The sequence below is a fragment of the Mustela erminea genome, chromosome 10 (genome assembly GCF_009829155.1).
Source record: "Mustela erminea isolate mMusErm1 chromosome 10, mMusErm1.Pri, whole genome shotgun sequence".
NCBI classification, from domain to species: domain Eukaryota; kingdom Metazoa; phylum Chordata; class Mammalia; order Carnivora; family Mustelidae; genus Mustela; species Mustela erminea.
Genome location: NC_045623.1, coordinates 67,444,134 through 67,462,891, shown reverse-complemented (window position 1 = coordinate 67,462,891; position 18,758 = coordinate 67,444,134). Strand labels below are relative to the sequence as shown.

Below are 18,758 nucleotides of genomic sequence, written 5' to 3'. Positions count from 1 at the left end.
AATCAGTAAAGCCGGGTTCATAATAATGACTACTGTCAAAGATACAGGGGGAGGCTAGTTAAAGTGAGAACAGGTTTTACTCATTAATAGATAATACACTACAGCAAAAGGGACTGTCCTGTGTGAACTGGACTTAAACTTCTGTTTGTACAGAGGTGACTGAAAGTTTTGAAGGGAGAAGGAGAGAATATGGAGGTGGGTGAACCGGGCCTGCATAAGAGAGTCCGGGAAGTGAAAAATTATAAAATCATGGAAGGTGTTTGTTTGGCCACGTGAAACCTGTCTGTGTTAGATAATGGAGGCTTATCCAGCCTTAGGCTCCCACAGAATCGGGGTGGAGGGTTGGGTGGCGGGAATGGGGGTTGTCTCCAGGTATTGGCTGCAAGAAGCAGTAAATTATTTTGGCAGTGTTGACCTTAAAAATAAGTTTTTTGTTTTTGTTTTTGTTTTAACCAGTAAAAACAAGTTTATTTGGGAATAACGGAGAATTGCAATTTCGTACAAACAAGCCACGGGAAACAATCATAGGTTACTCCAACAGAGAGAGAGGGAATTTTGTGGAGAAGTTGGGAGGGGTTGTTTTGAAACCAAAACCCATTGGAGAAAAGCAAGAGTTATGGGTAATGAGGTTTTCTCATCCGCTGAGCTGCTGACCTACTGGATTTTTTTTTTTTTAAGATTTTATTTATTTATTTGACAGAGAGAGAGATCACAAGTAGACAGAGAGGCAGGCAGAGAGAGGAGGAAGCAGGCTCCCTGCAGAGCAGAGAGCCCAATGCGGGGCTGGATCCCAGGACCCTGGGATCATGACCTGAGCCGAAGGCAGAGGCTTTAACCCACTGAGCCACCCAGGCGCCCCCCTACTGGATTTCTTGAAGGATATTAAAATATACCACCTGGGGCGCCTGGGTGGCTCAGTGGGTTAAGCCTCTGCCTTCCGCTCAGGTCATAATCTCAGGGTCCTGGGATAGAGCCCCACATGGGGCTCTCTGCTAGCGGGGAGGCTGCTTCCCTCTCTCTCTCTGCCTGCCTCTCTGCCTACTTATGATCTCTCTGTCAAATAAATAAAATCTTAAAAAAGAAAAGAAAATTGGGGCACCTGGGTGGCTCAGTCTTTAAGCACCTGCCTTTGGCTCAGGTCATGGGATTGAGCCCCACATCCGGCTCCCTGATCAGCAGGAAGCCTGTTTCTCCCTCTCCCACTTTCCCTGCTGTATTCCTTCTCTGTCTCTGTCAAATAAATAAATAAAATCTTAAACAAACAAACAACAAGACATAATGATGTCTATATGTTGGCTAATTGAGCATAATAAAAATAAATAAAAATAAAAGGCTAAGAATTAAAAATATATATATATATAAGCCAGTTATAGAAATTAATAAAGAGAAACCTTACCAAAATGCAGTCAGGGGCACCTAGGAGGCTCAGTCATTAAGTGTTGCCTTTGGCTCAGATCATGATCCCAGAGTCCTGTGAAGGAGCTCTGATTCAGGCTCCCTGCTCAGTGGGAGGCCTGATTCTCCCTCTCTCACTCCCCCTGCTTGTATCCCTTTCTCACTGTCTCTCTCTTTCTCTGAGTCAAATAAATAAATAAATTCTTAAAATAAAAGAAAATAATAAAATGCAGTCAGGAGGCAAGAAGCAGGGGTGGGGGGAGCTCTGGTGCCATACCACCGGAAATCAGTTACAGAAAGAACTGTCAATTATAGACTCACGAAGAGAGGATATATATATATATATATATATATATATATATATATATATATATATACACATATATATTTAAAGATTTTATTTATTTATTTGACAGAGACAGAGAACACAAGGAGGAATGGCAGAGAGAGAGAGAGAGAAGGAGAAGCAGGCTCCCTGCTGAGCAAGGAGCCCTATGTGGGGCTCCATCCTAGGACCCAGCCGAAGGCAGATGCTTAACTGACTGAGCCACTCAGGTGCCACTGAAAACCATCCTAATATCCACCAACAGGTGGTTAAATAAAGTATGGTACATCCATAAACTGAACACTAGGAATTATGAAAAAAAAAAACAAGCAACTTTTTATGCACTGATATAATCTAAAAAATCTATTTTATGAAAAATTCAAGATGTGAAATAGCATGTAAAGAAAGCTAAAGTTTGTATTATAAAGGGGGATAACATTACTCAAGTGTGCATATATGTATTTGGTTGTAGTTACATAAAATATTTCTAGGATGGGGAGAGGAACTGGGAAATTGGAAATAGGGGTAGGAGGGAGAATTTTGACAGTTTGACCTTTTATACTTTTGAATCTTAATTCATGTGTTGAGTATTATCTACCCCAAAAATAATTAAAGTGAAAACAGAACACACTGACAAAAATAAAAGACATGATATAGCAAAAATAAAAATAAAATACATAGGGGCACCTGGGTAGCTCGGTGCATTGAGCATCTGTCTGTCTTTGGCTCAGGTCATGATCTCAGGGTCCTGGGATCAAGCCCCATGTCTGACTCCCTGCTCAGTGGTGAGTCTGCTTCTCCCTCTGCCTCTCCCCCGATCTCATGCTCCCACTCGCTCACTCTCTCTCTCTCAAATAGTCTTAAAAAAATAATACACGAAGTACATTCAAACAGTACAGATGAGTGTAAAATTAAAAGAAAAAAACACCCCTCCTCCATACTGTATGCATTTAAAAGAATGTTTATTGCATTTTATCCAGCATTTCTGGGTGTTTCTTGGCAGGAAAAGGTTTTTTTTTTTTTAATATTTTATTTATTTATTTGACAGAGAGAGATCACATGTAGGCAGAGAGAGAGAGGAGTAAGCAGGCTCCCTGCTGTGCAGAGAACCCGATGCAGGACTCGATCCCAGGACCCTGAGATCATGACCTGAGCCAAAGGCAGTGGCTTAACCCACTGAGCCACCCAGGCGCCCAGGAAAAGTTTTTTTTAAAGATTTATTTGAGAGAGAGAGAGTGTGTGTGAGTGGGGTGTTGGGGGCAAGAGGGAGATGGAGAGAGAATCCTCAAGCAGACTCCCCACTGAGCATGGAGCCCAACATGGTGCTCAATTCCAGGACCCTGGGATCATGACACAAGCCAAAACCAAGAGCCAGCGGCTCAATCAACTCCCAGGTGCCTTGGCAGAATTTTTCGATTATTTAGTCCTCCACACTGAAAAGGGAAATGTTCTTTCCCAATCTTTTCAGCATTAACAGCAACTTTTTTTTATTATTTTTTTTAAAGACTTTATTTATTTATTAGACAGAGATCACAAGTAGGCAGAGAGGCAGGCAGAGAGAGAGGAGGAAGCAGGCTCCCTGCAGAGCAGAGAGCCCGATGCGGGGCTCGATCCCAGGACCCTGGGATCATGACCTGAGCCGAAGGCAGAGGCTTTAACCCACTGAGCCACCCAAGCACCCCAACAGCAACTTTTATTATCTTACTAGTCCCTCTCTACTTCCATGGACATCTATTTTTTTCTTATGAAATAGTAAAAATTAATTTTATTCAATTTCATCTCATGAGTACATATATTTTTAATATTCTGTGTGACAAAATGGGAAGTACACATCAAGCACTTCTGCTATAAGCCAAAGTATAATAGTTGATCCCAGAAAAAACCTGTGTGCCTGTTTGAGTTACCAGCTGAGCTAGCCACATAGGTTATAGAATGCCATTTTCACTTGAATGAACAGCTAACAAACTACAGTTATTCAGACTCGGGTGTTTCACAAACATTTTCTCAAATATGTAAAAAAAAAAATGGTGAGTCTGTTCCTTCAACAAAACAACAACAGCAACAAAAAAAGGGTGAGTCTTGGGGCACCTGGGTGGCTCAGTGGTTAAGCCGCTGCCTTCGGCTTGGGTCATGATCCCAGGGTCCTGGGATCAAGCCCCGCATAGGGCTCTCTGCTCTGCAGGGGGCCTGCTTCCTCCTCTCTCTCTCTGCCTGCCTCTCTGCCTACTTGTGATCTCTGTCTGTCAAATAAATAAATAAAATCTTTTAAAAAAAAAAAAAAAAGGTGAGTCTTTCCTTCAACAAAACAACTGACAGTACTTTTTGGCCAAATGAAAACTTGTTTCTACTACCTTAAGTTTAGTAGCTTAAACTTTTTTCTAAAAAATGAGATAGTTGATGATATTAACAAATGTGATTTTCTTGATATTGTACAATGACATTCTACTTGATATTACATTATGAAATTTGAAATGTCGACATTTGGAAGATTTGCTTAACGCAGTGAGCCAACATTTTCCAAATGACCAATGCCTAATGTAATAAAATTATACATGGGTAAAATATCAGAACAAAGAGCAAGATAAACCAATGGATTTTAATGTAACAGTACAAAAGTTCACCAATATGGTTTCAGAAGTCACACTGTACATTCCTTTCAAGAAACTACCACTCACTAAGTTTTTGGTATAGTATCAAAAAAGAATGTCCACAGTTATTTGAAAAGGCAATTAAAATCTGTGTTAGACCAGACTGTCTTCATATACACAAAAGATACAACAGTTTGGTTGCTGAAGCAGAAATGAGAGTCTGGCTATTTTCTTTTCTTTTTTTTTTTTTAAGATTTTATTTATTTGACACACAGAGAGAGATCACAAGTAGGCAGAGAGGCAGGGGTAAGCAGGCTCCCTGCTGAGCAGAGAGCCCGATGCAGGGCTCGATCCCAGGACCCTGAGATCATGACTTGAGCGGAAGGCAGTGGCTCAACCCACTGAGCCACCCAAGGTGCCCTAGTCTGGCTATTTTCTATCAAGCCAGATATTGAACAGATTTGAGACAATGTAAAATAATGCTACTCTTCCTACCAATTTTTTGGGAGAAAGGCCTAGCTATTTTTCATTAAAATATGTATATTTTAAGATTTTATTTATTCATTTGACAGGCAGAGATTACGAGTAGGCAGAAGGAGGGGGGGAAACAGACTTCCTGCTGAGCAGAGAGCCTGAATGCGGGGCTCGATCCCAGGACCTGAGCAGAAGGCAGAGGTTTAACCCACTGAGCCACCCAGGTGCCCCTAAAATATTATTTATATTCAGAAGTAACAGGTTACTTTTTAAAAAGATTTATTTTATTTAGAGAGAGAGAGAGCAAGTACACAAGTGTGAGGAAGGGTAGAAGGAGAGAATCTTTTTTAAAAAATTAATTTATTTATTTGACAGACAGAGATCACAAGTAGGCAGAGAGGCAGGCAGAGAGAGGGAGGAAGAAGCAGGCTCCCTGCTGAGTGGAGAGCCTGATGTAGGGCTCGATCCCAGGACCCTGGGACCATGACCTGAGCCAAAAGCAGAGGCTTTAACCCACTGAGCCACCCAGGCGCCCCAAGAAGGTAGGAATCTTAAGCAGACTCTCTGCCGAGCGTGGAGCCCAACATGGGGCTGGATCTCAAAACCCATGAGATCATGACCAAGAACTGGATGCTTAACTAACTGAGCACCCAGGCCCCCCAAGTTTACTTTTATTCTTAAATAACTGGTAAGTGAATGTTTTAAAATTTTCTCAGCTTTGGGGCGCCTGGGTGGCTCAGAGAGTTAAAGCCTCTGCCTTTGGCTGGGGTCATGGTCCCAGGGCCCTGGGATCGAGCCCCGAATCAGGCTCTCTGCTCAGCAGGGAGCCTGCTTCCCTTTTCTCTCTCTCTGCCTGCCTCTCTGCCTACTTGTGATCTCTGCCTGTCAAATAAATAAATAAAATCTTTATAAAAGAAGATTTTCTTACCTTTAATTTCTGATATGGTAAATATCATAGATATAATATACACAAAACTCTGAGGTAAAAGCATACAGGTGTCCTGAGGCACCTGGGTAACTCTGTTGGTTATGCGACTGCCTTCAGCTCAGGTCATGATCCCCTGGTCCTCGGATCCAGTCCTGCATCCGCCACGCCCCCAACACCGGCTTGAGAGGTCGGGGCAGGCTGTTTCTCCCTCTCCCTCTATCTGCTACTCCCCCTGCTTGTGCTCTCTCCCTCTGTCAAATAAATAAATAAAATCTTTTAAAAAGAGAGAATAAAGGTGTCCTGAGATAAATATTTGAGAACTGTTGTTCTGTAGCAATATTACATTGGAAATGATCTTTCCACAAGGCAAACTGCAACTGACATTTAATAGTACCTCTGAAGTACAAAAGGCAAAGACATTTTTTAAAGTACCTTTCAGACTGTTTAATTAAACAAAAATTTTCCCACACTACATTAAGTGGATACAAGGAGCAAATTTCTGGGACAGTGGTGAAATGAAAAAAATGATCTGGATTCTAGCACAGACCCTAACAGTCTGTCTAGACATTAGTCCTCCTATCTTCAAAATGAAATCACAGCAGCCTATTTTTTGTTTTCAATGGTCAATTCTATGATTAGATTCAGGGAACCCTAAATAGTGGCCCACAGGAGGCTTCTGGCCATCTGGTTGTCAAACTGATTGGCTGTCATGGTTTTAGAGAAGTGTCCCAGGAAAAAAAAATCAGCTGGAGCGGAGTGAGCTTTCCCTTCAAAAGGGGAATTGATTTTCAGGTACTGCCGATCCAACCCAGATATTTGCAGATACTTTCATTTGCAGCGTCTGGAATGAAGGACCTCTGAAACCCACTTCAAATCTCAAACTCTGTAATTTAGCCACAGAGACAAGAGTCTGGGTTTCTTTCTCACTCTACCACTTGCCTGTTTGATTTGGGGCAAGTTAACTTCTTTGAGCTTCAGTTTTTTCATTTGCAAAACAGGTAACACCACTGACCTCAAAGGGCTGTTAAGAAACCTAACCAGGTGTTGCTTCACCGCGCTTACAGGGTTCTTGGGCCTGAAGAGTACTAATTATTAACATCCAAGCTCAGAAAGAGAGCATGCCCTCTTCTTCCCCATCTACCTTATCAACTCCGTTTTCCCAACAGCTGACACCCGCACTCCCCAGGATGACAGCTTACCCCCTACCAACTCCCAGATTTCACAGTTCCACATCCGATGAACACACAAGACCCCCCCTTCAGACTTCTAGCTCTCCTTTCCACTTTTTTTTTTTTAAAAAGATTTTATTTATTTATTTGACAGATCATAAGTAGGCAGAGAGGCAAGCAGAGAGAGTAAGGGAAGCAGGCTCCCTGCTGAGCAGAGTCCGATGTGGGACTTGATCCCAGACCTGAGCCGAAGGCAGAGGCTTTAACCCACTGAGCCACCCAGGCGCCCATCTCCTTTCCACTTTAAACCTTTTCTGAGCGCCCCCCTCCCCCCGCATGTACCGGGTTCCTACACACACCAACACAGCTCTGCTCTGCACAGTGGCCAAACCACTGACCACTCCCCCTAGCCTCTTCTTCCCATCCCGGACCAGTAAGGCTCCCGACCAGAGACCACCCTGGGTCTGGCAGGGGTATCCCAGGCCCCCTAGGATTCCGTCCAAGGGACCCTCAAGAGGGACGGGAGAATAACCGCCCGAGCCACGTCCATCCCTAGAGGCGGGGTTTCGGGTGCTCGAACCGGAAGCAGACCCTACAGTGTTTGCAGTTCTCCTGGTTACTGCCGTGTTGCGGACCAGTGGCGGTGGAGCCTTGCGGGCTGATCCCGCCCCCAAAGGGCGTGACGTCACCCCGGCGCTCAGGAACTCCTCTGATCTCTAGGTTCAATCCGCCGCGGGGTTGTTGTGCGTAAGCGCGACTGGGGGTCCTTAGTGTCTTGGTGCGCAGGCGCCTGGGGAGATGCAAACTGAAGTAGTAAAGGGTATACTGGTGTCGTTGTTGGACGAGGTGGCCCTGAAGGAGCTTGATGGCCTTTGCACTTGCTGTGGAGCTTTGTATTGACGGGAATGCCTCCCTTCCCGCTGCCTTTGGGGCCCAACACGCAGGAGTTCCTGTGTTGGGCCCCTGCCACGCATCAGGGCGTCAGCTTCTATAAAGATCCTCAGGAGCGACCCGACCTCCAGCTCTAAAGCAGGTCAGCCTCCTGACCCTGAGGCGGGCGCGCAGGCTCAGAGTCCGGTGTTTTGGACCTCTGTTTTGAAGCCAACGTCCAGTGGACAGCGAGCACTTGTTCCATAATAATTAATCTGGACCTTGTCACTTGTTCTATTTGATTGGTGACCCTGGCTTATCGGCCAGTCACATTGCTGTCTTTATTGGCTAATCCGAGTTTCAGGAAAGAACTTCACACTTAGTAAAAGCTTCTTCAGTGCCCTGCTTTAGGCTAGGGATAGGCAGGAAAGGGGGAGATTCTCTGAGCAGCTGGGGATTTTACTAAATTGACCTAGTCCTAGCCCAGTAGTTCTTTACCTAATGCAGTGAGGGCTTAGAATCACCTGGAAGAATCTTTCTAAATATTGATGCCTAGGCTCTTCTCCCAGAGGCTCTGATTCAGTAGGAAATGGGGTCCAGATGTGGATGTTTTGAACCTATGGCAATTTTTATTGGAGGTGGTATGGTGGGTATAATCCACATAACTTCTATAACGCTTTTTTTTTTTTAATTTTTTTTTTTTATTTCCAGCATAACAGTATTCATTATTTTTGCACCACACCCCGTGCTCCATGCAATCCGTGCCCTCTATAATACCCACCACCTGGTACCCCAACCTCCCACCCCCCGTCCCTTCAAAACCCTCAGATTGTTTTTCAGAGTCCATAGTCTCTCATGGTTCACCTCCCCTTCCAATTTTCTATAACGCTTTTTGAAATAGTGAAAATAGCCTGTGAACTCGAGGTCCATTTGGTTCAATTTCCCTCCTGGTATAAGGCTATCTCCTGCAGTATCCCTGACACCGGCCAGCATCAGTTTGAACACGTCCCTTCCCCCAGAGACAGGGGACTCAGCCCCCGCAAAGGCAGCATGTTTAGCTTCAGAACACCTTCACTTGCCACAAGTTCTTCCTTTTGTCCTTCCTTAGAGCTACCCTGGTTTCCCCTCCTGCCCAATGGCTCCTCAGCCAAGGAGTTTCTGCTGAATGAATGGTCATAGGAACAATTACAGGTTTCCTAGAGGGAGTGAACTTCCAGCTGTTCTGATGCTTTATGCCACAGAGATTTGTAAGAGGCTCTTATCACAGACCCTTAGGGCAGGAAGGCACCTCTTTATACACACACACACACACACACACACACACACAGCTTTCTCTTTCTGTAGTAGTTATGTTCTAAAAGTTGCTGTGAACATTAAATTAGTGAATACTGAGCCATTGCTCATAGGAGAAATATAGGGTTAGACTTCTGCAATCCTCTGGTTTTGTCAACCTATCAATACATAACATTTCTTGTTTTATGTTTCTGTTTAAAGGCACATTATTTAATATATATTGTTGATTCATTAACATTGAACTCAAGGCCAATAGCACTGTAACTCATGTCTGAACTAAGTTTATCCAACACCTGTTTTATTTGTAAGGCATATCATACCTCCTTTTTTTTCTTTTTAGCAATTAACTACCTTGGTTTAATTAATCATATTTCATAGAAGCTGAAAACACTCATTTCTCTTCTATATGAATAACCCAAAGACTATAAATTACAAGGTGCAGAATACTGTATAAAAGAATTCTCAGGGACGCCTGGGTGGCTTGGTTGGTTGGACGACTGCGGTCAGCTTAGGTCATGATCCTGGAGTCCTGGGATCGAGTCCCGCATCGGGCTCCCAGCTCCACGGGGAGTCTGCTTCTCTCTCTGACCTTCTCCTCGCTCATGTTCTGTCTCACTGTCTCTCTCTCAAATAAATAATAAAAATAAAATAAAATCTTAAAAAAAAAAAGAATTCTCCTAAAAACTGGCTCTTTTCAAGCCCCACATGGGCCTCTCCACTCAGCAGGGAGCCGCCCCCCCACCCCTGCCTACTTGTGATCTCTCTCTCTGTGTCAAATAAATAAAATTTTTTAAAAAACTGGCTCTTTTTCTTCATGGGGCAACAACTGTAATTTCCTCTGACTTATACAGCATCTGTCTGAATGCATATTCTTCTTTGCGACGATCTAAATTTAGGTAAGTACAAATCACAGCAAAAATTAAAGTTTCATCTTTAATGAAATGACTTTCAAAATAACATCTATTTCCATGACACCAATACTACAGTTTTCAGCGTCACAGTAAGATATGCAGAATTACATCTGTAATTAATATGAATGCCAACATTTCGAGCAATAATTTGCTACATGGCAAACAAAATCAAGAAAGCAACCATCAAACAAAAGAGACCCATAGCTTCAGACAAGGCAAATTCGAGGATAGCATGTGACAACAGCTGCTACTTCAGTGAAAGTTTTCTGGCATAACCGATGACTAGGCTGCCAAAGAATACCAGCACCAGAAACAGACACTCCACTGTTGCAGCACCTCCATCAATAAATTTGGCAGCAGTATCAAAGTTTCTGCTGATCTGAAACTAGTCTTAAATGCCCTTTGGATTATTGAGACACACCATTCTGGGCCCCATTAAATACCGTAGAGCCTTTGTGAGCTTACTTAACGTCTGTCATTGCTATTACCTCTCCAGTCCTAGCCTCTGCGGAAGATTTACATTGATAAAGTAACCGGTCTGATGCAATTTTGGATCCAACTCGGATGAGAGTGTGAGTGCAGGTGAGCTTGATGCAAGTGACCGTCTTATGCAAGGCAATGCAGCTGGAGGACCTGGGTGACAGGCAACCTGGTCTCCTCTCCCAAGCTTCTCTTCTTCCTGGGGGGTGCCTGCCACAGGGACGCCAGCAGAGATCAGAGTATTGGCCCCTATCATGCCCTTCTTGCACTTAGGAACTCTAGATAGCACTTCAGGCACTGTGCTTTGTGCCATTTTGAACAGCAAAAGCACAAACAAGCACAAAAACATGAAAAACGTGGCACTAAATAGATCATGAGACAGACACTCATTTGCAGCATGGGAGTTGGTATTGTTCGACCTCAGCTGGGAACAGATGCCTGGGGCAACTCAATTTTTCTCTTTCTTTTTCTCTTTCTTTTCTTTTCTTCTTTTTTTTTCCCACCACAACAGCTCTTTAAGTATTGATTTTGGGGTTCTAAGCAAATTTTTGTGAGTAGGCAAATTTGTAAATCCAAAATCAGCAAATAAAAATCATCTTACATGTATATATATATATTCCTTCTACTAAATGCTAAAGGTTTTATTGGTATCATTTCATCCTCACAAAACAACATAGGGAAGCTGTGTATTGGTTTGTTAAGATTTCAAATCCACTTGTTTATGACTTAAATGCACTTGGTTTGATCTAAGAGTGAATTTGGGAGGCCATATGAGATTGAGAGTAACCAAAGTGTTGTGCTACTGAGTGCTTATAGATAGGAACATACGGAGAAGCAACTATGACATAATGGACATTTAAACTTTAAATACCAAGAATTTATGAGGACTTACTGGAATGTTCAGTCTGGGTAAGGTTACTCTTTGCTGATCTGAACAGATCTCTAAGATCTTGATCTTGATACACTTGTTCCCGTGGTGGCCAACTACTCTCTTGGGCCTCAGCGGTGTTAAAGGCACAACGGTCTGAGGAAGAGAAAGACATCTTTCGCTGCCTTGGTAAGGCTAGTCTTTCTAGGCAGTGGTCAACACAGTGCCAGGTAGCTGTGTGCCTCAGCAGCAAGGAACCTAAATACTACCCACGCTTTTGGTGTACAGCTCTAGGGCTGACTCTTACCAACACTAACAGGATACAGAACAATTACAACACTCCACGGATTTTTCTCAGGGTACAGTTTTGTCCATCTAGTTTCCGGCCAACCCCTGCTCTCATTAGGCCCTAGAGCAGACCACACTCCCTCTCGTCACAGAGGACTTAAACCTGAATGGCTGTACTAGGTTATAAAACTTTTTTTCCGTTGTTTGATGTGGACTTCCTCTCCGACTCGCTCGTGAGCCAGGAACCAGAACTTCGCGGACAAACAAGTACTCAACACTGGCCCCCTACCCGCCCCCAAAGAACGCGCCCTGGCGGTGTCTCTGCGCACGCGCAAGCGCCATTCCTTTTTCTCTCGCATTCTGTCTCAGTCTCTCCTCCATCCTCCTCTCTTTGGGTGCTCCGCCCCTCCCCGCCTCCTGCCACGCCCCTCCCCCTCCTGTCCCGCCCCTGGCTCTGAGAGACAGCCGGCGCCGCCGCTGCTTCAGACTGTGCGCGCTCGGGTCAGCTGCTTCAGGACTTTCTGCACCCGCGGCCGCCCTGCACGACCAGCGTCATGCTTCCGGTCGCCTCACAGAATTTGCCCCAGCGCATGGTGTTCGTGGTGGGGGTTGGGATGACCAAGGTAAACGGAGCCGCGGAGCCGCGGAGCCCGCAGGCCGGCTCCCTGTTCGGCTCTGTCCGGGAGAGGCCGAGATGTAGGGGAGCCCCGAGGTGACCGGGAAACGGGGGCCCAGGTCAGGGCCAGGCGCCGTCCAGTGGTTTGTCCTTCTACGGGGAGGGGGTCCCGGGCATCCCACTGCTCAGCCACGGCTTCTTCGACGTTGGCGACTCGGAGGGGTTGTCATTTAGGGTTGTCTTTGAAGTGTGGTCTCGTCTGGGGGTTATTCCTGCGGTCGTTTCTTTCCCGTTCCTCCTTCCTTTTTCTCCCTGGGTCAGAGTTGGTGACGGACGCCCCAACAGAGTCCACACTTCCTTTGATTTTGAGTGGAATCCCAAGGTATTTGGACCTTTGACGAGGCAACATCTTCCTTGCCATGGAAAGGAAAGCCTGTGGGGACTGTCCCCGCTCTGCACACCCAGGAATACTCTCCTGTAGGATCCCTTTACAGTTAGAAGCGAGGATGAGGAGGAGAAACATTAGTGATGTTAAGTGTCTCAGCACAAGTGGCATGTTTTCTGGATCCTCTGACCTCCTTTCTGTTCCTCATGTGGTATCTGCTGACTCTTAGGAAGCCAGGGTCCTCCGCTCTCATTTCTTGTCACCCTCACCACTCCTACGTTCTGGTAAAGCCAAACTGCTGTCAGTTTCACCCCACACTGTTTTATGCCTCTCCTCTTGTTCTCACTACTTGTACTTGACTTCTTTGCAGTTTTTTTTTTCTTTTCGTTTTTAAAAGACCAGTTCATCTTCTCCAAGAAGTCTCTTGATCCTCTTGATTTTCCCGCAGAGCCCACTACTTACCTTTGCTTCATTCCAGATATCCCCCACTTTTGGAAAGTTCAAGTTATACCACTTGACTTTGACAAAAGACCTACGTTACTATCTATATTTGTTAGCTGAAATTCAAAGAGGATTTTTGCTTTTAGAAAAAGTCAAAAAGTGGGGTGCCTGGGTGGCTCAGGCCTCTGCCTTTGGCTCAGGTCATGATCTCAGGGTCTTGGGATCGAGCCCCACATTGGGCTCTCTGCTGAGTGGGGGAGGGAATCGGCTTCCTACCCCTTCTCTCTCTGCCTGCCTGTCTGCCTACTTGTGATCTCTCTCTGTCCAATAAATAAATAAAATCTTAAAAAAAAAAAAGAAAAGAAAAAAGGCAAAAAGTGAAAATAACAGCCAGCATTTGTTCTGCAGGGAGTTGCTGTTAACAGAGGCGGTGAGCACCCCAAGCAGCAAGCAGCAGTCAGAGTGTGACTGCCCAGCTCCTTCCCTGAAAATACACTCAGCGTCTCAGCATTAAACTGCCATAGCTTTGAACTGTGCTTGTGAGCATCTGTGCTTTATCTTGATTTATTTTGTGCATTCATTATCAAGATGTGGCCTAAGGTATCAGAAAAGCCGAAGGGGTTATGGTTTGGGTCCAAGAACACTCAGAAAAATTTCCATATAAGTTAATGGCAATTTCTTCTTCACCTTATGCCATTTCAGTTTATGAAAGTTTTCATTGGAATGCAATATATTTTTTTAAAGATTTTATTTATTTAGTGAGAGAGAGCATGAGAGCTGAGAAGGTCAGAGGGAGAAGCAGACTCCCCATGGAGCTGGGAGCCCGAAGCCGGACTCCATCCCCGGACTCCGAGATCATGACCTGAGCTGAAGGCAGTCGATTAACCATCTGAGCCACTCAGGTGCCCAGAACACAATATTTTTGACAGCGGGGGAAACCCATACTTATGTTATACTGAAGTTCTCTGTTTATATGTTCATATTCTTCCTTAGAATGTAAGCTCCTCCCAGGGTGAGTACCATGTCCAATTCATTGCTGTATCTGTAACACCTTGAAAATGCCTGGTGCGTGAGAATAAGATCCTAATGAAGGTTAGTTGGAAGGTACTAAATGGATATACTTAAGGAAAGAGAGTTGCCAGGGGGAAGTTCTCTTCCTGAGAAACAGCCTTAAAATTTTTATTATCTTACCAAATGCGGTGAGAGTACATAATTTGATCAAAACATTTGAGTAGAAAAGTCAGTTAATCATAATAGAGCAGGTACTTGGAGTTCATCCTATTGTTTCATGGGAGGGAGGACTTTTTTTTTTTTTTAAGACTTTATCTATTTGACAGATAGAGATTATGAGTAGGCAGAGAGGCAGGCAGAGAGAGAGAGAGGAGGAAGCAGGCTCCCTGCTGAGCAGAGAGCCCCTTGTGGGGCTTGATGTGGGGCTCAATCCCAGCACCCTGAGATCATGACCTGAGCCGAAGGCAGAGGCTTTAACCCATTGAGCCACCTATGTGCCCCAGGAGGGGGGACTTCTAATAGAGGTGGACAGTAAAAGCTTTTTAAGTATGACATTAATGCAATCAGATCCTCCATTGGCTGTTGAATATGTGATTATATTGGCTGTGTAGGAAAGCGTAGAACTTTATAACCCTTTGGGAAGTAATTTGTTTCTTTTTCTAAGTTAGGAGATGGAGGTGTAGGCAGTATTAGTTACAGTATTGAGGGAAGAGACTGGGACTGTGAAGAACAGCTTTATTAATGTACTTATTGGGCCAGTTTCTTCTAGGTTAGATATTTTGGAACTTGGGGCAGGATTTGATGAGGGAAAAACTTACTAGATAATACTTTAAGCTCTGTTGGTAAATTTGTAATGGTCAGATTCCTGTGTTATGGTTCTTAATTTGAATAGCTGAGTTCCTGATACAACTTGAAGTTCCTTTAATGAGTTTTATTATTAGTGTAGGAAGTAAGTTAAGATTTCTTTGGTGGATGTCAACAGGTTTTAATACAACTAAATCATCACTACCATCAGGCTGACAGCAGGCCAAGTCCCTTTGCTTATGCTGCCTACCTTCTGATTTGCCCTTTGTTCCTAGTTTTATGTTCTACCTATTTCAAGAACTGATCTGACTTGATCTGTTTCGGTTGCAAAATAACAGCAATAAAAACAGAGTGGGGCAGCTTAAAAAGCAAATATTTCTTTCTCACAATTCTGGAGGCTGGGAAGTCTGAGATCAAGAGATTAAGGCACTGGCAGATTCATTGCTTTTTTTTTTTTTTTTAAGATTTTATTTATTTATCTGACACACAGAGAGAGATCACAAGTAGGCAGAGAGGCAGGCAGAGAGAGTGGGAAGCAGGCTCCCTGCTGAGCAGAGAGCCCAACGTGGGCCTCCATCCCAGGACCCTGAGATCATGACCTGAGCCGAAAGCAGAGGCTCAACCCACTGAGCCAGATTCATTGTCTTTTGAGATCTTGCTTTCTGGTTCATAGATAGCTGTGTTCTTGCTGTGTCCTCATATGGCAGAAGGGGTGAGGGAAATCTCTGGCATCTCTTTTATAAGCATATTAATACCATTTGTGAAGTCTCCATCATTACGACCTCCCAAAGGCCCACCTCAATCATTCAGTCATATTGGGGATTAGATATCAATATATGAATTTTAGGAGGACACAGACATTCAGTCTATAGCGCAGTCCAAGTCCTATATTTTCTTATTTCTATTTCTTCAAATTGCTCTAAGTTATCCTGGTTCCCTTGTAGTTAGGGCCAAATAATTAAGCACTTAATTTTTCTAATAATTTTATGTGTGATAATTTCATGACCCACAGAAGAAATACATTTTACATGACAACCGTACACACACAAGTTTGCTAAAGCAACACTTACTTGGGGAAACTCTAGGTCAGATGTTCTAGGTTCTTAAACAGATACATTGAGAGGAAAAGAAAGTAGTGGAGGAGGACCTGTAGGTTAACAAAGAATTAAAAGACCCATACAATTTTTTTAAGGATTTTTTTTTTTTTAATTTGACAGAGAGAGAGAGAGAGCACAAGCAGGGGGAGCAGCACGCAGAGGGAGAGAGAGAAACAGGCTCCCAGCTGAGCAAGGAGCCTGATGTGGGACTCTGATCCCAGGGCCCTGGGATCATGACCTGAGCCGAAGGCAGCCGCCTAACCAACTGAGCCTCCCAGGCATCCCAACCCATAAAATTTTGATAAATGGGCAAGACTAAACTGTAGTGTCTAGATACACACTTGGATGATAAAATTATGAAATATTACAGAAAGTGGTTACAGTGGGAGTAAAGATAGTTACTACTGTGGGGATGGAGTGAAGATTGCGATTGAGACACAGTGCTTGGAGGAGTTTCTGCAGTAGGGGCAAAGTTCAGTTTTTTTCGTGTGAGTGGTGGTATCAAAGATAAGGAAAGGCACACACTGGATAAAGCATTAGGACAGGTTTTAATCAGTATTATTGGGAAAGGGAAAAGTGCAGTGTGAACTCAATTATTTTTTTAAAGATTTTATTTATTTGTTTGATGGATAGAGATCACAGGTAGGCAGAGAGGCAGGCAGAGAGAGGGGGAGAAGCAGGCTCCCTTGCTCAGGGGAGCCCAATGCATGGCTCAATCCCAGGACCTGAGCCAAAGGCAGAGGATTAACCCACTGAGCCACCTAGGTGTGACTTCAACTAAATTTCGATTTATACAGAGGTGACCGAATGTTTTAAAGGGAAATTACAATTATGTATGTATGTGTGTGTCTACTGGGTTTTGTCATAATATATCTTACAGTGGTTTACAGTCAAAATCTTTTGAAAGCCATTTTTTTTTTTAAAGATTTTATTTATTCTTCAGAGAGAGGGAGAGAGAGCGAGCACAGGCAGACAGAATGGCAGGCAGAGGCAGAGGGAGAAGCAGGCTCCCTGCTGAGCAAGGAGCCCGATGTGGGACTCGATCCCAGGATGCTGGATCATGACCTGAGCCGAAGGCAGCTGCTTAACCAACTGAGCCACGCAGGCGTCCCGAAAGCCATTTTTTTGTTAGCACCTCCACTGACCATTCCAACAAGTGTACTTTATCTAATCAGTCACCCAGCTTGGATTTTACTTCCTTTACATTTTGCTTCTTTTCTTTTTTCTTTTTTCATTTCATTTTTTCTTTCTTTCTCTCTCTCTCTTTATTTTTTTAAAAAAGATTTTTTTAAATTTATTTGAGATAGTGAGAAAGAGAAAACTAGCAGTGGGCAGAGGGAGAAGCAGGCTCTCCACTGAGCAGGGAGCCAGATGTGATCCCAGGAGCCTGGGATCATGACCTAAGCTGAAGGCAGATACCTAACTGACAGAGCCACCCAGGCTCCCCTTCCTTTATGTTTTTAAGTCTGTCTGCTTTTTCTATCCTTTCTGCTGCTATCTTAGTCAACTCTCACTTGGACTGTTCCAGAATCATTTGGCCTTGCTGCCTGAAACTTTTTCCTTCATTCATTCTCCACATTACATCTAGAATGATCTAAAATGTTGGTGGGAATGCAAGCTGGTGCAGCCACTCTGGAAAACAGCATGGAGGTTCCTCAAAAAGTTGAAAATAGAGCTACCCTATGACCCAGCAATTGTACTACTGGGTATTTACCCTAAAGATACAAATGTAGTGATCTGAAGGGGCACGTGCACCCCAATGCTTATAGCAGCAGTGTCCACAATAGCTAAACTATGGAAAGAGCCTAGATGTCCATCAACAGAATGAATGGATAAAGAAGAAGTGGTATGTATATACACAATGGAACATTATAAAGCCATCAAAAAACCTGAAATCTTGCCATTTGCAATGATGAATGATGGATGAAACTAGAGGGTATTATGCTAAGTGAAATAAGTCAATCAGAGAAAGACAGTTATCATATGAGCTCACTGATATGAGAAATCTGAGAAACAAAACAGAAGATCATAGGGGAAGGGAGGGAAAAATGAAACATGATGAAGCCAGAGAGGGAGACAATCGTAAGGACACTCTTAAACTTAGGAAACAAACTGAGGGTTGCTGGGGCAGGGGTGGCAGAGAGCTATAGGGTGGCTGGGTTAGGGACATTGGGGAGGGTATGTGCTATGGTGAGTGCTGTGACTTGTGTAGGACTGATGAATCACAGGATGCCTGGGTGACTCAGCCAGTTAAGCCACTGCCTTTGGCTCAGGTCATGATCCCAGGGTCCTGGGATCAAGTCCCACATTGGGCTCCTTGCTCAGCGGGGACCCTGCTTCTCTCTCTCTCTCTTTCTGCCTCTGCCTGCCACCCTGCCTGCTTGTGCTCTCTCTCTCTGACAAATAAATAAATAAAATCTTAAAAAAAAAAAAAAGACTGATGAATCACAAACCTGTACTCCTGAAATAAATAATACATTATATGTTAATAAAAAAAAGAAAGAAGAAAAAAATAAGCAAAAAGAAAAAAAGATGCAGGTCTTTTCATCCCAATCTCTCTCTCTTTTAAAAGATTTTATTTATTTATTTGAGAGAGAGGGGGAGAGACAGAGTGCATGAGTGGTGGGGGAGGGGCAGAGGGAGAAGCAGACTCCTCCTTGAGCTGGGAGCATGATTGGGGGCTCAATCCCAGGACCCTGGGATCATGACCTGAGTGGAAGGCAGATGCTTAGCTGACCAAGCCATCCAGGCACCCCCCCAGTCTCTGTTTCCCTTAAAAAGTAGGTCTTTATTTTTCAAAGCAGCTTTAGTTTTA

The 18,758-nt window shown here is 44.0% G+C and overlaps 1 protein-coding gene across 2 annotated transcripts in view; it reads left to right on the top strand.

The window, feature by feature from the left end:
- Positions 1-12,021: 12,021 nt before the first annotated feature.
- The window catches only part of SCP2 (sterol carrier protein 2), a 113,187-nt gene continuing 106,450 nt past the window's right edge, over positions 12,022-18,758 (top strand). The window contains exon 1 of one of the 2 annotated variants that reach the window (XM_032301600.1): positions 12,022-12,212. In XM_032301600.1, coding sequence (XP_032157491.1) covers positions 12,144-12,212 — 69 coding nt within the window. In that variant the 5' untranslated portion in view covers positions 12,022-12,143. The remainder of the gene's footprint in view (positions 12,213-18,758) is intronic. The other variant, XM_032301599.1, reaches the window with a different exon arrangement.